Below are 12,869 nucleotides of genomic sequence, written 5' to 3'. Positions count from 1 at the left end.
CCACCTCAGTAGAACTTGTCCAACCTGAAGTAAAATTAGGGGATCTGTAAGAAGATAGGATCAATTGCTGGATGATGGTGTTGAGTTTTTCCATATTCATGTTGCATACCGACCTACAACATGGCAGCAGATTTGCCTTTTACGTTACCGCGCTTTGCCATCTCGCACGCTTCACATAAAGTGAGTGGCTATCCACCGCATGGGAGTTTACTAGGCACTCTTCGTACATACTAGCAGGAAAGCGGTGAGGTTTACAGAGATGATCCTGGTGTGAGTGGCTTGCGATGGCGAAGTTTGGGGGTCGCCGTACTCATTTGGGGTCGTTTGGTAGAGATAGAGATGATTAGAGCGGCCACTCGCATCAGAGGATGTTCATATATTCCATGGCTCCAGCCACACGACCCGCTTGCGGACGCTGCCTTGATCCCAGTCTATTATGGATAACGTTGACATGGTCGCGACCGCATAGTTTCAACCTCTGCGCTTGTTGCTTGGCTCGTCGTCTGCGTCTTCAACAGTGTTTGTGTCAGCTTCGGTGTCGGCGACCGACTTGCCTGACTTGTTTGGCTTGCGCCTCTTGCGTTTCTTCTTGACCTGATCCTGCTGCTCATCGGCTGCCACAGGAAGCACTGCAGGTCGCGCGATGGGTGGCAGCTCGCTATCATCAACCTTCTTCTTTCGCATACCTCCCGGGTTCTCTTTCTCAAGCAGGGCAACATACTCGGCGGTTCGCCTTGTATGCTCAACCTTGGTCATGATCTTCCAATCCTCTGGCTTGTCTAAGTCTCGCCACTTCTGCCACATGTCTTCATGCATTACGTGTCCACTGAGGACAACGAATGCGCAGCTGTTCCATAGCATGTGTACAGCTTGGATAGGCGCCCACTTAGGTCGCAGCTGTCCATGCTCCGTGAGCCACTGAGCCACCCTCGCCGGTGACTGACACATATTGCGCACATGAGGTTCGACATATATAGTCCGTTGATCCCAGAATGACAAGCCGTCATCATCGACGACTTGGAAAGAGTTGTGAGGTAGGTATTTGGGAGGGTACGAAGAAGGTTTGCGACGGACGTAGTAGCGATTGGCTGAGATTTCGAGCATCTCAGATGGATGGTCTTGCATGGATTGCTGGAGGAGGGCGTGAGAGGCTTCGGGCTTTAGCGAGGATATATTGGGATTCTTAAGAATCGCGGTCAGGTGGATGTCTAAACATGAATTAGTCGCGGAATAAGTGGTTGAGCTGGACAATGTACACTTATCCTCTCCATCCACCGTTCTGTAGTGATCATGAAGCCATTTTGCACGCTGCTCCTCTTGATGCGCATAGTCGGTGAAGATCAGCTCAATGCCAGCAGCAAGCTGAGCAAGATATTCTGGCGTGACTTGTTTGGTAGTATACCTGGGGCCAGCTTTGGGTTGTTTAGGGTCAATGGAATCTACTTGAGGAGGTGGTGAACTGGTACTTGTCTTCTGCATAGCCTTTACCAGCGCATCATCGTGGTCAGCTTCAGCAATGTCCGCTGGATCTTTGGAGGGCGATTTGATGGTCTTGGGCCGCGACTTTTCGTGTACGCCTTTGAGCCTGAGCGCTCGCGGGACAAACATAGTTTCAAATCCAGTCCTCTTGCGAAGAGAGTAAATCCACAACCTTGTACATGGTACTACGTCGCACTGTTGCAAATAGCAGAAGCAGCAGCGTTCGCGACGCGCCGCGGCCTCAAAGCACGGACCTTACGTCAGTCCCCAGAATCTCAATTTCCGTGCCCTAACGCCGCGACCTAAACCACACACGCAGCTTCACTTTCAAAGCCGTCAAAAATGCCAAAAGAAAAGAACTACAATCCCGTGCAAGAAGCCAAAAAGGCCGAAAAGCAAAAGCAACTCCGCAAGCAAAAAGCCAATCTCCAGACGCAGCGCAATGAGAAACTCGCGCGCCGAAACCCGAATCGCCTACAGCGCGATATCGAAAACCTCAAGGAACTCGATCAGAACGGCTCGATACGGCCACATGAGCGACAACGGTTACAGGAGCTGGAGAAGGATCTCGCGGCGGTGAACAAGGCGCGCGCAGCATTAGGAGACAAAGCGCCTGTCTTCAAGCCAGAACGACGGTTCGACAATGACGACAGAGGGGAACGAGGCGACCGGGGAGGCAGAGGCGGCAGTAGAGATGGTGGTGTCTTGGGCAAGCGAACAAGAGACGGACACCGAAAGGCCGACGACAGCAGCGACACGGACGACGACGTAAAACACATTCCCATGCCCCGTGATACACCACCGCCTATACCCCGACACTACCAAGCCCGCGACCCACAAACCGAAGAAGCGCCCCAAGAACCCAAGAAACCCACGATTGTATACGAGGCCGCGCCCCAGGTCCGCAATCTGCTCAAGGAAGCTACCAGGTTTATGCCTGCGTCAGTGGCGCAGAAGGTGAAGTTGGCAAAGGGCGAGGGTCGTTTGTTGGAGCCCGAGGAATTCGACAAGTTGAGGGAAGAGGGGTACATGGATGAGAACAAGGCGCGTGCAGAAAGCAAGGGTGCAGAAGAGGATGATGAACTCGAGGCTTTCTTGAAGAGTACCTCGGGTGGTGAGATGGCAGAGAAAGCGGCAGAGGCTGCAGTGCAAGAGGCAGAGTACGATATGATGGCGGCTGAGGCCAAAGGACAGATGAGGGGCATATCGAAGGAAGCTGCAGTGGCGGAGAACACGCTCAAGCATGTGGAGATTGAAGAAGTAGAGGATGAGGATTTGTAGATCAGCCAGTATGCAATCAAGGTTAACATTCGATCAACATTTTTGACTGGGCAACAACGAAGCCAGGCGCAACCGTCCGCGACGATAAAGATGAAGTCATAGTCGACCTTGCACATATCACGACTTATACGCATAAACGACAAAGGCACAAATCATGTTCAAAATGGTACTTCATGAGGTGGTAGGGTATATAGATATACGGCACCCATGCCAAAGGTATGTTCCACCTCTTGGGCCTTGTGTGCCGCCATTATCAGGTATCATGTCGTGAAAAGTTTGTTGTCATTGCTGGGCAAGCAGAAGACTGCTTTACTTCTTGCCGGAGAGGGTGTCCTGGACGCTCTGGGCTGCGTTTCCGACGGTTTCCTGAGCGGACTCCATCATGCCCTTGCCCTCGCTGGAGGCGTTGTCGCCGCCGGAGCGGGTGGCATCGCCGACCTTTTGACCGGCAGACTTCTGGCCCTCTGTGGTGGGTATTAGTAGGTATTTGGAGAGACATGAAAGGAATGAGACATACCAGGCTGAACGGCACCAGCAACGCGGTCACCGGCTCCAGTGAGGCTCTCGGAGGCCTTGTCCATGGTGGACTTCTGGGAGTCGGGGGTGACTGCAGATTGTTAGCATCTCTGTACTTCCGTTGACCTAACAAGGTGAACCTACTCTTCTCCTGGGCCTGCTCGCCGAGTCCCTTGCGCATGGAGTCAGACATGTTGATTGTTGGTGATTGTTTGGTTGTTTGGTTGTTTGGTTTGGTGTAGAAGTGGTGATTGATTGGAGTTTGAGTTTGATGTGTGAGGAGAGTTCGAAGAAGAGGAGGCAGAGACGGTGTTATATAGTAGGTGATGGTCACCCAAGGCTACAGTGACGAACGTATACGTCATTCGTCACGTACAATCAGCTGCTAGGCGTGGGTGAGAGAAGCTCCTGCTGTATACAGCGGGCCCGGTTATTCGCGCCTTCACATGTCTGGTAGAGAAGATCTGCATGCACTGATGCCTTCCCTGCTGGGATGCCTACCAATTTGCAGGCGCCACTAGTCGCCACGATTGGCAGTTCACAAATCTCGCAATGTATGATTGATGGTAGTCTTGCGGCTTGCCATGGCATTCGCGTCATCTGCCCACGGCAGAGTGTGGATACAGGATCCAGATTCCTTGCCGCGGAACATAGAAAGCCCCGCTTTCGTGGGATGCGTTGGACATGTTGATGTTGGTTAGAGGGGCAAGTGCTGCAGTGAATCCTCGGCAGGATATACTCTGTTGAGTGCTCAAGAGCTGATTGAGTGCCACTGAGGTAGTAGTCTGGAACAGCTCTGCGATACTAGCCTCGTCTCCTCGCAATAGCTTCAAGCCATGTTCCGGAGTACGCGCCGCAGTCCAATATCAAGACTTGGTACTGTACACGAACGGTAGGAACGCCTGGTGGGGCGGTACCCCGCTGACGTAACGCTATATCACGAAGAGGTCGCGCGACACGTGACTGCATGTGGCCTGTATGTAGACGTCATCGCTGTCAGTCATCCTCGCACCACGTCACAGATGCAGTGAAACCGCCTTACAAGATAATGCCTCCACCAAAATCGCAAACTCTGCTCCCACGTACGGCACATGTCGTGTGGGCTTTTTGCACATTTTGTCATTCTCTCGCCCCTGGGCTCAGCCAAAAGCAAGTTTGACGTTTGTTGCAGCTAGTCCACTTTTCATCTCGTCAATATCGTCGATGTGACAACCGATGCTTTGGCGATTGGAGATATGCAAATCCTGCACAAGGTCACATTTGCCATTCAGCAGCCTTGCTCGCGAGACGTCTTTGATCGAGGTCGGCTACAGCGACCTTGGCCTGTTGTGCCGCTGTTGGGTTAATCAATTTCAAGGGGTAACTTTCAACCCTGCCAACTCCCTCCCCAACAGGTACAACACAAAGCGCGATAAGAGAAGGTTTGATCTATTCCCGGTAGCAGGTCCAGCTTCATGTGATTGATGATCAGGAGTTCGCCCTTACCAACGCTGCCGTCTCAGAAAGGCGGCAGCATACGCCCGCTTTACACCTACTCACGAGTAGAGCCGTAGAGCCGAAGAGCCGCAATGCTCCAAAGCCCACACCATGGCCAGACACAGGTTCCCAGCAAGCTCATGCAGTGGATGAAACGAACCGCCGTTGAACATGACGATGGCAGTTTCTCAGCTGAGCAAAACAGTCAGCGAACGCCTGGGAAACGCCTTGGAACGCGAATTCGGTCTTTGTCAGCTCCGATGCTATTTGGCACCTGGCACCACGCACTGTCGTTGCTATCGGTGTTCTGTTGTAGTCGCACCATGTCGTATCCGGGCTGCACAGGTGCCGTCCACCCGCGATGCTTGCCGCAGTCTAGGCGCTACGCAGATAGGCAAGTCCCTCATAAGCCACAATTCGCACGTGCAGACCGCCGGTGCCACATCTACACTAACCGAGTATGAGAATATCTTAGAAATCTGCCCAATCACTGCTTGACAACCGTTATATCACAGCCAATGAATGTTTTTAGCATCTATCCGCCGTGTTTCATGTCCAAACCCCGGTCGTTTCTTAGACAGTAGGCGCTTCATACAGTCGCGATAGGATCCACGTCGTTCAAGCTCCGACAGAACTAATCTTACTTGCCGCTGTACTTTCATGTTCAATATGTGAACACAATGCCAGTCACAGTTATTGACTCGCCCACCTGTCACCGGCATAACCATCCATGCCTCACGTTCCGTAAGGCCGCAAAGTTTGCTGTGCCAGTAGTTCTAACAATAGCCGTGGACTCCTGCAAACGGCATACCAAGGCAATGAGAAGGGCGACAAGTGACGTGAGTACTGTATGCAGGTTTGTCTGCACAGAGTACTATACCTCTTAGCCCTCTGGGCATTGAGCACTGCCCACTACTAGGATCCATATCTCAGCCAACACACAGACAAGTTTCTTCGTATGCCGGCCGGGTCTTTGAAGCTGGGGTTGCTTTCTGTCACTGTCATGGCGTCTGCGGGAAATCATAAAACACACAAGGCCCTCTCCGCTTAGTGATTCTCCTGCATTAAGGCAGCTACCTATCCTTCAAAAGTTTCCCTCATCTTCCCCCAGTAATCTATATTACGATACACGTTCCTTCATCAACATTCATTCGTTGCCACAATGAAGTTTCTCGCTGCGATATTAATACCCCTTCTCTATTCTAATCCTGTCCAAGCCGACTTTGCGAGCGACGCCTTTAGTGCCATTCAGACACTGCAGACAAAATGGTACAACTTCGACACTGGTCTATGGTGAGCTATAACAGAAACCTCAATAATAGTCGTCTCTAACCCCTAAACAGGAATGACCTATGGTGGCAGTCCGGCAATATGATTGAAACAATAGCTCGATTCGGCCGGGAAGATGAGGACTTCAAACCTACAGCCATTCAAATCATCCAAAACACATACGCCAAATCCGCAAATCAACTCGGCGCCAATAACTGGAAAAATAAATTTTACGACGACGAAGGTTGGTGGGCAATGGCTTGGATAGCCTCGTACGACCTCACCAACGACGTCAAGTACCTCAACACCGCCAAGGACCTCTTCCAAGACATGACAGGCGGCTGGAACACGCCATGCAAAGGCGGAATCTGGTGGTCCAAAGATCGCGACGCCATCGCCTCCATCTCAAACGAGCTTTTCCTCTCCGTGGCCGCACACCTCGCAAACCGACACCACGGCAAGGAAAAAGACGACTACGCAAACTGGGCGCAGATGGAATGGGACTGGTTCAAAGCCTCCGGTGTCATCGGCTCAAACAATCTTGTAAACGACGGCATTGACCCCGCTACCTGCAAAAACGATGGCAAAACAACCTTCACCTACAACCAAGGAGTCGTCCTAGCAGGCCTCTCAGAACTCTCCCGTGCAAAAGGCGACGGCACGTTCCTAGATGAAGCATACAAGCTCGTCCAAGCCTCGACAATGCAGCTCAGTGATCCCAGCGGTATCCTCACCGAGCCAGTCAAAGGCATCTTGGACCCCGTCAGCTCACAGTTCAAAGGCGCGTACGTACGCGGGCTCTCGACGCTGTACCAAACGCGGCCATTGCAGAGTGTCCAGGATTTCCTCCTGCGCAATGCGAATGCGGCGAGGAGTCAGAACAAGGTGGACGGGGGGATCATCATTGATCTATGGCAGGGGGGTAGCACGAATAGCAATCCCAGTACGCAGGCTAGTGGGATTGATATTTTAGTCGCTGCGGTTATTGCGGGTGAGTAAGGTAGATTGGGGGGTTGGGTTCGTTCTTTGTGCGCTTTTTCTATTTTTATACCGGCACTGGTTCATCTCCCGCTGGTTTTTCTTGGCGCGTGCGCTGAGTCCGGAGATTGTTGCTGCGTCACCTAGATTGGTGGTATTTTCGATTCTCTCTTTTTTTTCCTGGGGAAAGCTTCTTTTTCCCTTACCTAGTGTGGACTACATGCCTTGCGCTATCGTAGCGTTTTGATACCCTGTTATGGTTTCGGGAACTTGGCTATGGCGTTTTCTGGATATAATGAGAATCACGACTTTTATGAACTTTGATCAGTCTTTTCTTCAGATTCATGAAGTTCTAACCTCTAGTAACTATTGCTTATTCAACTATCCTCCAAGATTACAGTTACACTGTCAATAAAGCGGCACTAGGTAGGGCAGAAATACCCAGGAAAGTGTGCATACAACCATCGCCCCCAATTTACACAACAATCCCTCATGATAGATCAAAGTGACAATGCACACTCTTTACATGCATCTTCAACTTCGTATCCGGGGCCTCCCCATTGTCCTGGGGCAATTTGTCGACCCTAACACCGCAAATCCGACACGTACTGTTCTTCTCCCGCTTCATTTCACAAAACCTCACCCACACCTCCACAAAAACACTTGCGAGTCTCATCCTCGTTCCGTCATCCAGAATACATCCCAACAATTCCCCGACCTTCTCTTGCATACTCTCATACTTCTCTCCATCCTTGTCTGTGGAAAACTTGACCCACTCCAGACAAATAGCTCGTTGCACTGACTTTGCCGGCTTGGATTGCTTCACATCATCCGACATAATATCAGAAAAGTGGCCCGCAAGTTCTTCCACATACGGAACGAGCTGTGCTTGGCGCTGCGCAAGTGTAGGCCAGAAGAGACACTCGCTGAGCCAGAGATCCATGTTGTGTATGCGTGACATGAACGCCGATGCAGTAGCGACGAAGAAACCAGCAGACACGCTTGTCTCGGTGCAGAATGTCATGATCGACCAGAAAGGCGGGATTAGGAGTACTTGCCCGCGTTTCTGGATGATGGCTATGCCTTGCTGCATTTCGCGTAGGATGCCCAGGGTTGGAAGTCTAGTGCGTTTGCCTTGAAATGTGCGACGCATGTGGTCTAGATTGGTGATGTGGGGTGGGAAGGCGAGGAATACTTTGCTGCCTGTGAAGAGTGTGGTTGAGAAGTAATGCTCGTGGTATTCTAGTTCGAAGGCTTGGCCTCTGGGTGCTACGGTTACTTGGACGTTGGATTGGCTTAGCATGCAGTCGTTTTCCCAGCTGGGATTCCAATTCTTGGTGCAGTTGATTGAGGGCGACGTCATTTGGACTACGGCTCCTGGGGATGTGAATCGGGGGTTAGTGATGTTATCCAGTAGTTCGATAATGGCCGCTGTATCGTCTAAAGAGCTGCCATAGGACGAAGTGAAGCGGAAGTAATTTTCTCCGCCAATGTCGTTTCGGATCACTTTTTGGATGGCCACTGGACTGAGAAGCGAAGAGAAGGTGAATGGGAGTTTCTCGGAAAGAAACGGTGTATCCCATTGTCTTGGGCCATATATACCAACTTTTTTCTTTCGAAGATGCTTCAGTTCGTTTTCGTGTAGAGGATGAACTAGACCACCCAAGGCCATGTTGAAAGCGAGACTTGCTAGATTATCGGCCTGGAAGGGCTCGAGTTCGAACATGACATCTACTAGGTCTTGGTTATGGAGAGCCAGTGAGGATGCTATCAGAGTCTCTGGTACGTGCTCCTGTGTAGATGAACTAACGCCAAGGTGTGTAAGATGATTGGTCTCATCATCGGGAGTAATATCGCTGCGCCCTCGAAGGTGCATTCGTAAAGCCGTTGAAGTGACCGGTACTCTTTGCGCCGAAGAAATCATGATGTCGTAGATGAAAAGAGAGTGCAGTAAGACTGTACTTGAACATATATACACACCGTGAAATAAGGAACAGACGTGGGTGAGGGTGTGCGTGAAAGGTGGGAGAATTTCTCAACTAATCTTTATAGAATGTCGGGAAGCAGCCGCAATCGCCAAATAGCGGTCAGGCAGGCGCGAGAAGGCCTTAACTTCAATTTCCACCTTTCACTTGCGTCATAGGGATATAGTCAGCAGTTGGAAACTTGCGATCTCAAGAATTATTCGAACTAGTTGCCATGGGAGATGGATGACTCAGCGGCGTGATGTTTAGTTTCGGTCGTGTTCTTTGCACGCATGTCTGACCAAGTTTACGTATTCACGGTGAATGGTGAATTCTCTTCGGTCTTTCCTCTTTCACCGCCTCGCAGAGATGGGCACGATGAAGCAATAGGTATTTAAGCTCAAGAGTTCTAGCTTGCCAATCAACGTGCAAACGGTCAAGCAAACAACGCAGCGAAACGACGACTCGAACAAGCCAACTCTCAGTAAATACAACCTAATGCTCACGTTAGTGCGCCAATCGTTGATTGAGAATCCCATTAAAGCTTTCAAAACTTTTGCGCACGACACGACTGTCTTACTGGGTGGTTGGACTCCGGTCTTTTCCATCATCGTCGCCTCGTTCCTAAGCAGCCAGCTGAAGGTGAAGGTCCCTATCGGAGCGGTTGCATTTCTGGAAGCTGGTGGTCTTGCTACCTACAACTCCCAGCTGTCAGCTTTACTGGCCTGCGTCGTCTTGAGTACCGCATTCGGTAATATGGCGTTGTCAGCGCCCTGGGACGTATCTAACTCGAGAGCAGACGTTTCGGTCATTCTACTTCGCGCCATATACAGGGAGGCACTCCTCCGCCCCCGGGTCGTCCAACCGGCATTTACTGGTCTATTAATCACTCTAGCCGCGAATCTACAGTACCTCTTCGGAGCCGGATCCTACACATCACTCTTGGACGCAATCCTACAGGCTTTCCAGTCTCTCACCGCAGCTCTCGTATCCAAATGGTCGCTTTATCCGGTCCGGGATCCAGCAAAATGTTTACTAAATGATGTGCAGGGTATCACTAAAGTGGGCGATAAGAGCGATGGTAAAGGGCCTGAGATGCCGAGAGGACGCGGTGCGGCACAAGGAGCAAGTTCAAAGCTGTCGACCATGGAAAAAGACTCCAAAGACTCCAGTAAGCTTTCGCGGGACGGCTGGGAGCTCATAGAGAAAGCAGGTGCAGCCAAGAATGATGCGAACACTATCACAGACGAGGAAAAGCATCAGCAGGCATTGCTCCATGAAGTGTTCCGTCTCATCAACGAATGCAAGGAGCGCAAGAATGTCGACTGGGATGGAGCCATAGCCGTCTTGGAGAAAGGCCAGAAAGACGGCAACACCTGGGTGACATAAAATACTGGACAGTGTAGGCAAGCACTCAATAGACGTGTCTGACGACTACAGTGGCTTTTTTACACTAGTATGTCCAGTATTTTATGACACCCGGATGGCAAGCTTGTTGAGAAGTAAAAGCAAGATCTCGATGGATAGCCGAATGCATTGTGGCAAGTCCGACGCAGCAACAGGTAGCTCTCCTCAAGGCGACTGAATAGACACATAAGCGATTCGTAGTCAAGGAATACGCGGAATCGCTTTGCAATGCAATAACAAACTCGCATGAATGTTTGATGTGTAGGGACGTTTGGTGAGGGTGCTAGCCACAGGAGCGGTGCGCCAAGGATCTAACCCAACAAGGTCTAGTCGGCTCGCTCGCTCCCACAGGTCTCAACTCCAATATTGCACTGATTTCGCGACCGACGACAACCCCACGACTAACACACAGGTTTCACGCCAACACCGCCAACATGCGTACCTACGACGATTCCTTCAGCGGTCAAAAGATCTACCCGGGCAAGGTGCGTTTAATTGCCCCTCCTCGTTACGACGTCTCCGCCACCGGTCGGCATTTGGCTATCGCGACATGACAAAGCGAAGACCTGGCGGAGAATGATGGAACACCACTACTCAGTCGGACATTGGCTGATGGTATAAACAGGGCAAGCTCTACATCCGCGGTGACAGCAAGATCTTCCGTTTCCAGAATGGCAAGACCGAGTCCCTTTTCCTCCAGCGCAAGAACCCTCGCAAGATTCACTGGACCACTCTCTACCGAAGGGCGCACAAGAAGGGTATCTCTGAGGTTAGTCGCCGTCAAATTGCATACATGTCGCTGGGAGTTGTTTTGGCAGTCAACTATGACATCAGTCTGTACTGGAACAACAAGACACCATTGCACTCCCAGCGGCAGTACAGTTTCATCACGAACTACGCTAACCACGCTCCCTCAACAGGAAGTCGCCAAGAAGCGTACCCGCCGCACAGTCAAGCACCAGCGTGCCATCGTCGGTGCCTCGCTCGATGTAATCAAGGAGCGCCGTAGCCAACGCCCTGAGGCCCGTGCCGCTGCCCGCAGCGCCGCCGTCAAGGAGGGCAAGGAGAAGAAGGCCGCCGCCGAGTCGCAGAAGAAGGCTGAGAAGGCCAAGAACGCTGCCGCATCCGCACGAGGCAACGCCGCCAAGGTCAGCAAGCAGGGTGCCAAGGGTGCCGCACCAAAGGTGCAGGCAAGGACTCGTTAAGCGGAATCGGTCTGGCGTGCATAGTCTGGGTTATGGCTGGTTTTTCGGGATGACTCGGTGTTCCTTTACTCTCTGAATCTCTCTTCCGATAAACTACGGAAAATGGAATGAAATGGAATGGCATCATGGCTCACATCTTTCTGCTGACCGGTGTAACGGACACTGTTCATCTTAGCGTCTGGCGCCATAGGGCGAATGCAATACCATGTCCTCGCGAATTTGGGCTTCCATATCGGGTGCATGTCTGTCTCGGACCAGGTCGATAACTGCGCTCGACAATATACAAATCGGCATAGCCAGGTCAATCCCAGCAACTCGGTCAAGACCTACCTCTAAACGTAGGGTAGCTACGATAGTTTCCAGTACCCAGATCGTACGGCTTGATGCTCAGTATCATATATTGTGTACACTTGTAACCTCTGATCAGCCTCCCTAACATATCGACTCACGTGTTGCACCTGTCAGCTTCTGACGATCATCACCACTATCACCATAGCAGAGCACGTTGTATAAAACAATCAACCCATATATTCGCGTCCCAAACAGCTCAGCCCGGTGACCCATGTGTTGAACATGGCAAGCCACCAAGTCTCACCGTCCCGGACAGAGAAAGATTTTCAAATTAACCAGTACTAGCCTAAGGAGTGTTCATATCCCTACCATCCACATGCCGTTGCCAGCTCCAACCTCCTAGATCGACCTAGCTCTCCATCTTCAATGACTCCCAATCCACCCATCCCGCTTTGTCAAGTTACTATGTAGGGCCGGACAGAAGGGTTAAGCCAAGAAGAGGGCGCTTAAGTGCAGAAAGCCTCGTACGAGAACTTATTCGAGACGTTGAGGCAGTCGCTAGGCGCAGACGTGATGACATTGGCAGGAGTACCAGTGCAGTCGCTGGAGGTGTAGAACTCAACTGTGGTTGATACATGTGGTCAGTAGGATTCCAGGTGATGACAAATTGAGCTGGATTAGGTCGGGGAAACTCACGGCAGCAGTTCGCCCTGTTCTTCTCCAGGAAAGTCACCCTGGCGCTCTAGTCGGGCAGGAAGGTGCAGTTGTTGGTATGGATGTTCTGGTTCTGCCTCGCTTGGGGTTCGCAGTTCGCGTTGGCGAAGGACTCGACCACATGGGTAGGTGGGTTAGTAGATGAATATGGTTGTCATGAGAGGAGAGGGAAGAGTGGAGGTTGGGCATGCGTACAAGCTGCGATGTTTTCGAGGTCAACACCCTGCGCGGTGGCAGTGGAAGCCATAATGGCGATAGCGGCGATGACGGTGGAGAACTGCATGTTTGC

The 12,869-nt window shown here is 51.4% G+C and overlaps 8 protein-coding genes across 8 annotated transcripts; 4 read left to right on the top strand and 4 right to left on the bottom strand.

Moving 5' to 3' along the window:
- Positions 1-471: 471 nt before the first annotated feature.
- PtrM4_106150 (uncharacterized protein) lies at positions 472-1,608 on the bottom strand (the record flags this gene model as incomplete). The annotated part of the gene is made up of 2 exons (XM_001936101.1): positions 472-1,208; positions 1,257-1,608. The coding sequence occupies 2 exons, from the start codon at positions 1,606-1,608 to the stop codon at positions 472-474; spliced, it is 1,089 nt and encodes a 362-aa protein (XP_001936136.1).
- Positions 1,609-1,821: 213 nt separating this feature from the next.
- Positions 1,822-2,760, top strand: PtrM4_106140 (Wbp11 multi-domain protein; the record flags this gene model as incomplete). Its single annotated transcript, XM_001936102.2, has 1 exon — positions 1,822-2,760. One exon carries the CDS (start codon positions 1,822-1,824, stop codon positions 2,758-2,760), a length of 939 nt encoding a protein of 312 aa, XP_001936137.2.
- A 309-nt stretch (positions 2,761-3,069) lies between these two features.
- Positions 3,070-3,457, bottom strand: PtrM4_106130 (chaperone/heat shock protein Hsp12; the record flags this gene model as incomplete). Its single annotated transcript, XM_001936103.2, has 3 exons — positions 3,070-3,224; positions 3,278-3,367; positions 3,421-3,457. 3 exons carry the CDS (start codon positions 3,455-3,457, stop codon positions 3,070-3,072), a joined length of 282 nt encoding a protein of 93 aa, XP_001936138.2.
- Positions 3,458-5,914: 2,457 nt separating this feature from the next.
- On the top strand, positions 5,915-7,020 carry PtrM4_106120 (glycosyl hydrolase; the record flags this gene model as incomplete). The annotated part of the gene is made up of 2 exons (XM_001936104.1): positions 5,915-6,045; positions 6,096-7,020. 2 exons carry the CDS (start codon positions 5,915-5,917, stop codon positions 7,018-7,020), a joined length of 1,056 nt encoding a protein of 351 aa, XP_001936139.1.
- Positions 7,021-7,489: 469 nt separating this feature from the next.
- On the bottom strand, positions 7,490-8,671 carry PtrM4_106110 (uncharacterized protein; the record flags this gene model as incomplete). The annotated part of the gene is made up of 1 exon (XM_066107679.1): positions 7,490-8,671. One exon carries the CDS (start codon positions 8,669-8,671, stop codon positions 7,490-7,492), a length of 1,182 nt encoding a protein of 393 aa, XP_065962128.1.
- Positions 8,672-9,461: 790 nt separating this feature from the next.
- Positions 9,462-10,352, top strand: PtrM4_106100 (uncharacterized protein; the record flags this gene model as incomplete). Its single annotated transcript, XM_001936106.1, has 1 exon — positions 9,462-10,352. One exon carries the CDS (start codon positions 9,462-9,464, stop codon positions 10,350-10,352), a length of 891 nt encoding a protein of 296 aa, XP_001936141.1.
- Positions 10,353-10,804: 452 nt separating this feature from the next.
- Positions 10,805-11,575, top strand: PtrM4_106090 (60S ribosomal protein eL24; the record flags this gene model as incomplete). Its single annotated transcript, XM_001936107.2, has 3 exons — positions 10,805-10,855; positions 10,996-11,139; positions 11,291-11,575. The coding sequence occupies 3 exons, from the start codon at positions 10,805-10,807 to the stop codon at positions 11,573-11,575; spliced, it is 480 nt and encodes a 159-aa protein (XP_001936142.1).
- A 797-nt stretch (positions 11,576-12,372) lies between these two features.
- On the bottom strand, positions 12,373-12,863 carry PtrM4_106080 (uncharacterized protein; the record flags this gene model as incomplete). Its single annotated transcript, XM_066107678.1, has 3 exons — positions 12,373-12,469; positions 12,563-12,692; positions 12,776-12,863. 3 exons carry the CDS (start codon positions 12,861-12,863, stop codon positions 12,373-12,375), a joined length of 315 nt encoding a protein of 104 aa, XP_065962127.1.
- Between the last annotated feature and the right edge of the window lie 6 nt (positions 12,864-12,869).

Source organism: Pyrenophora tritici-repentis, chromosome 5 (genome assembly GCF_003171515.1).
Source record: "Pyrenophora tritici-repentis strain M4 chromosome 5, whole genome shotgun sequence".
NCBI classification, from domain to species: domain Eukaryota; kingdom Fungi; phylum Ascomycota; class Dothideomycetes; order Pleosporales; family Pleosporaceae; genus Pyrenophora; species Pyrenophora tritici-repentis.
The sequence above is the reverse complement of the archived record's forward strand: the minus strand, read 5'-3'. Positions and strand labels throughout refer to the sequence as shown.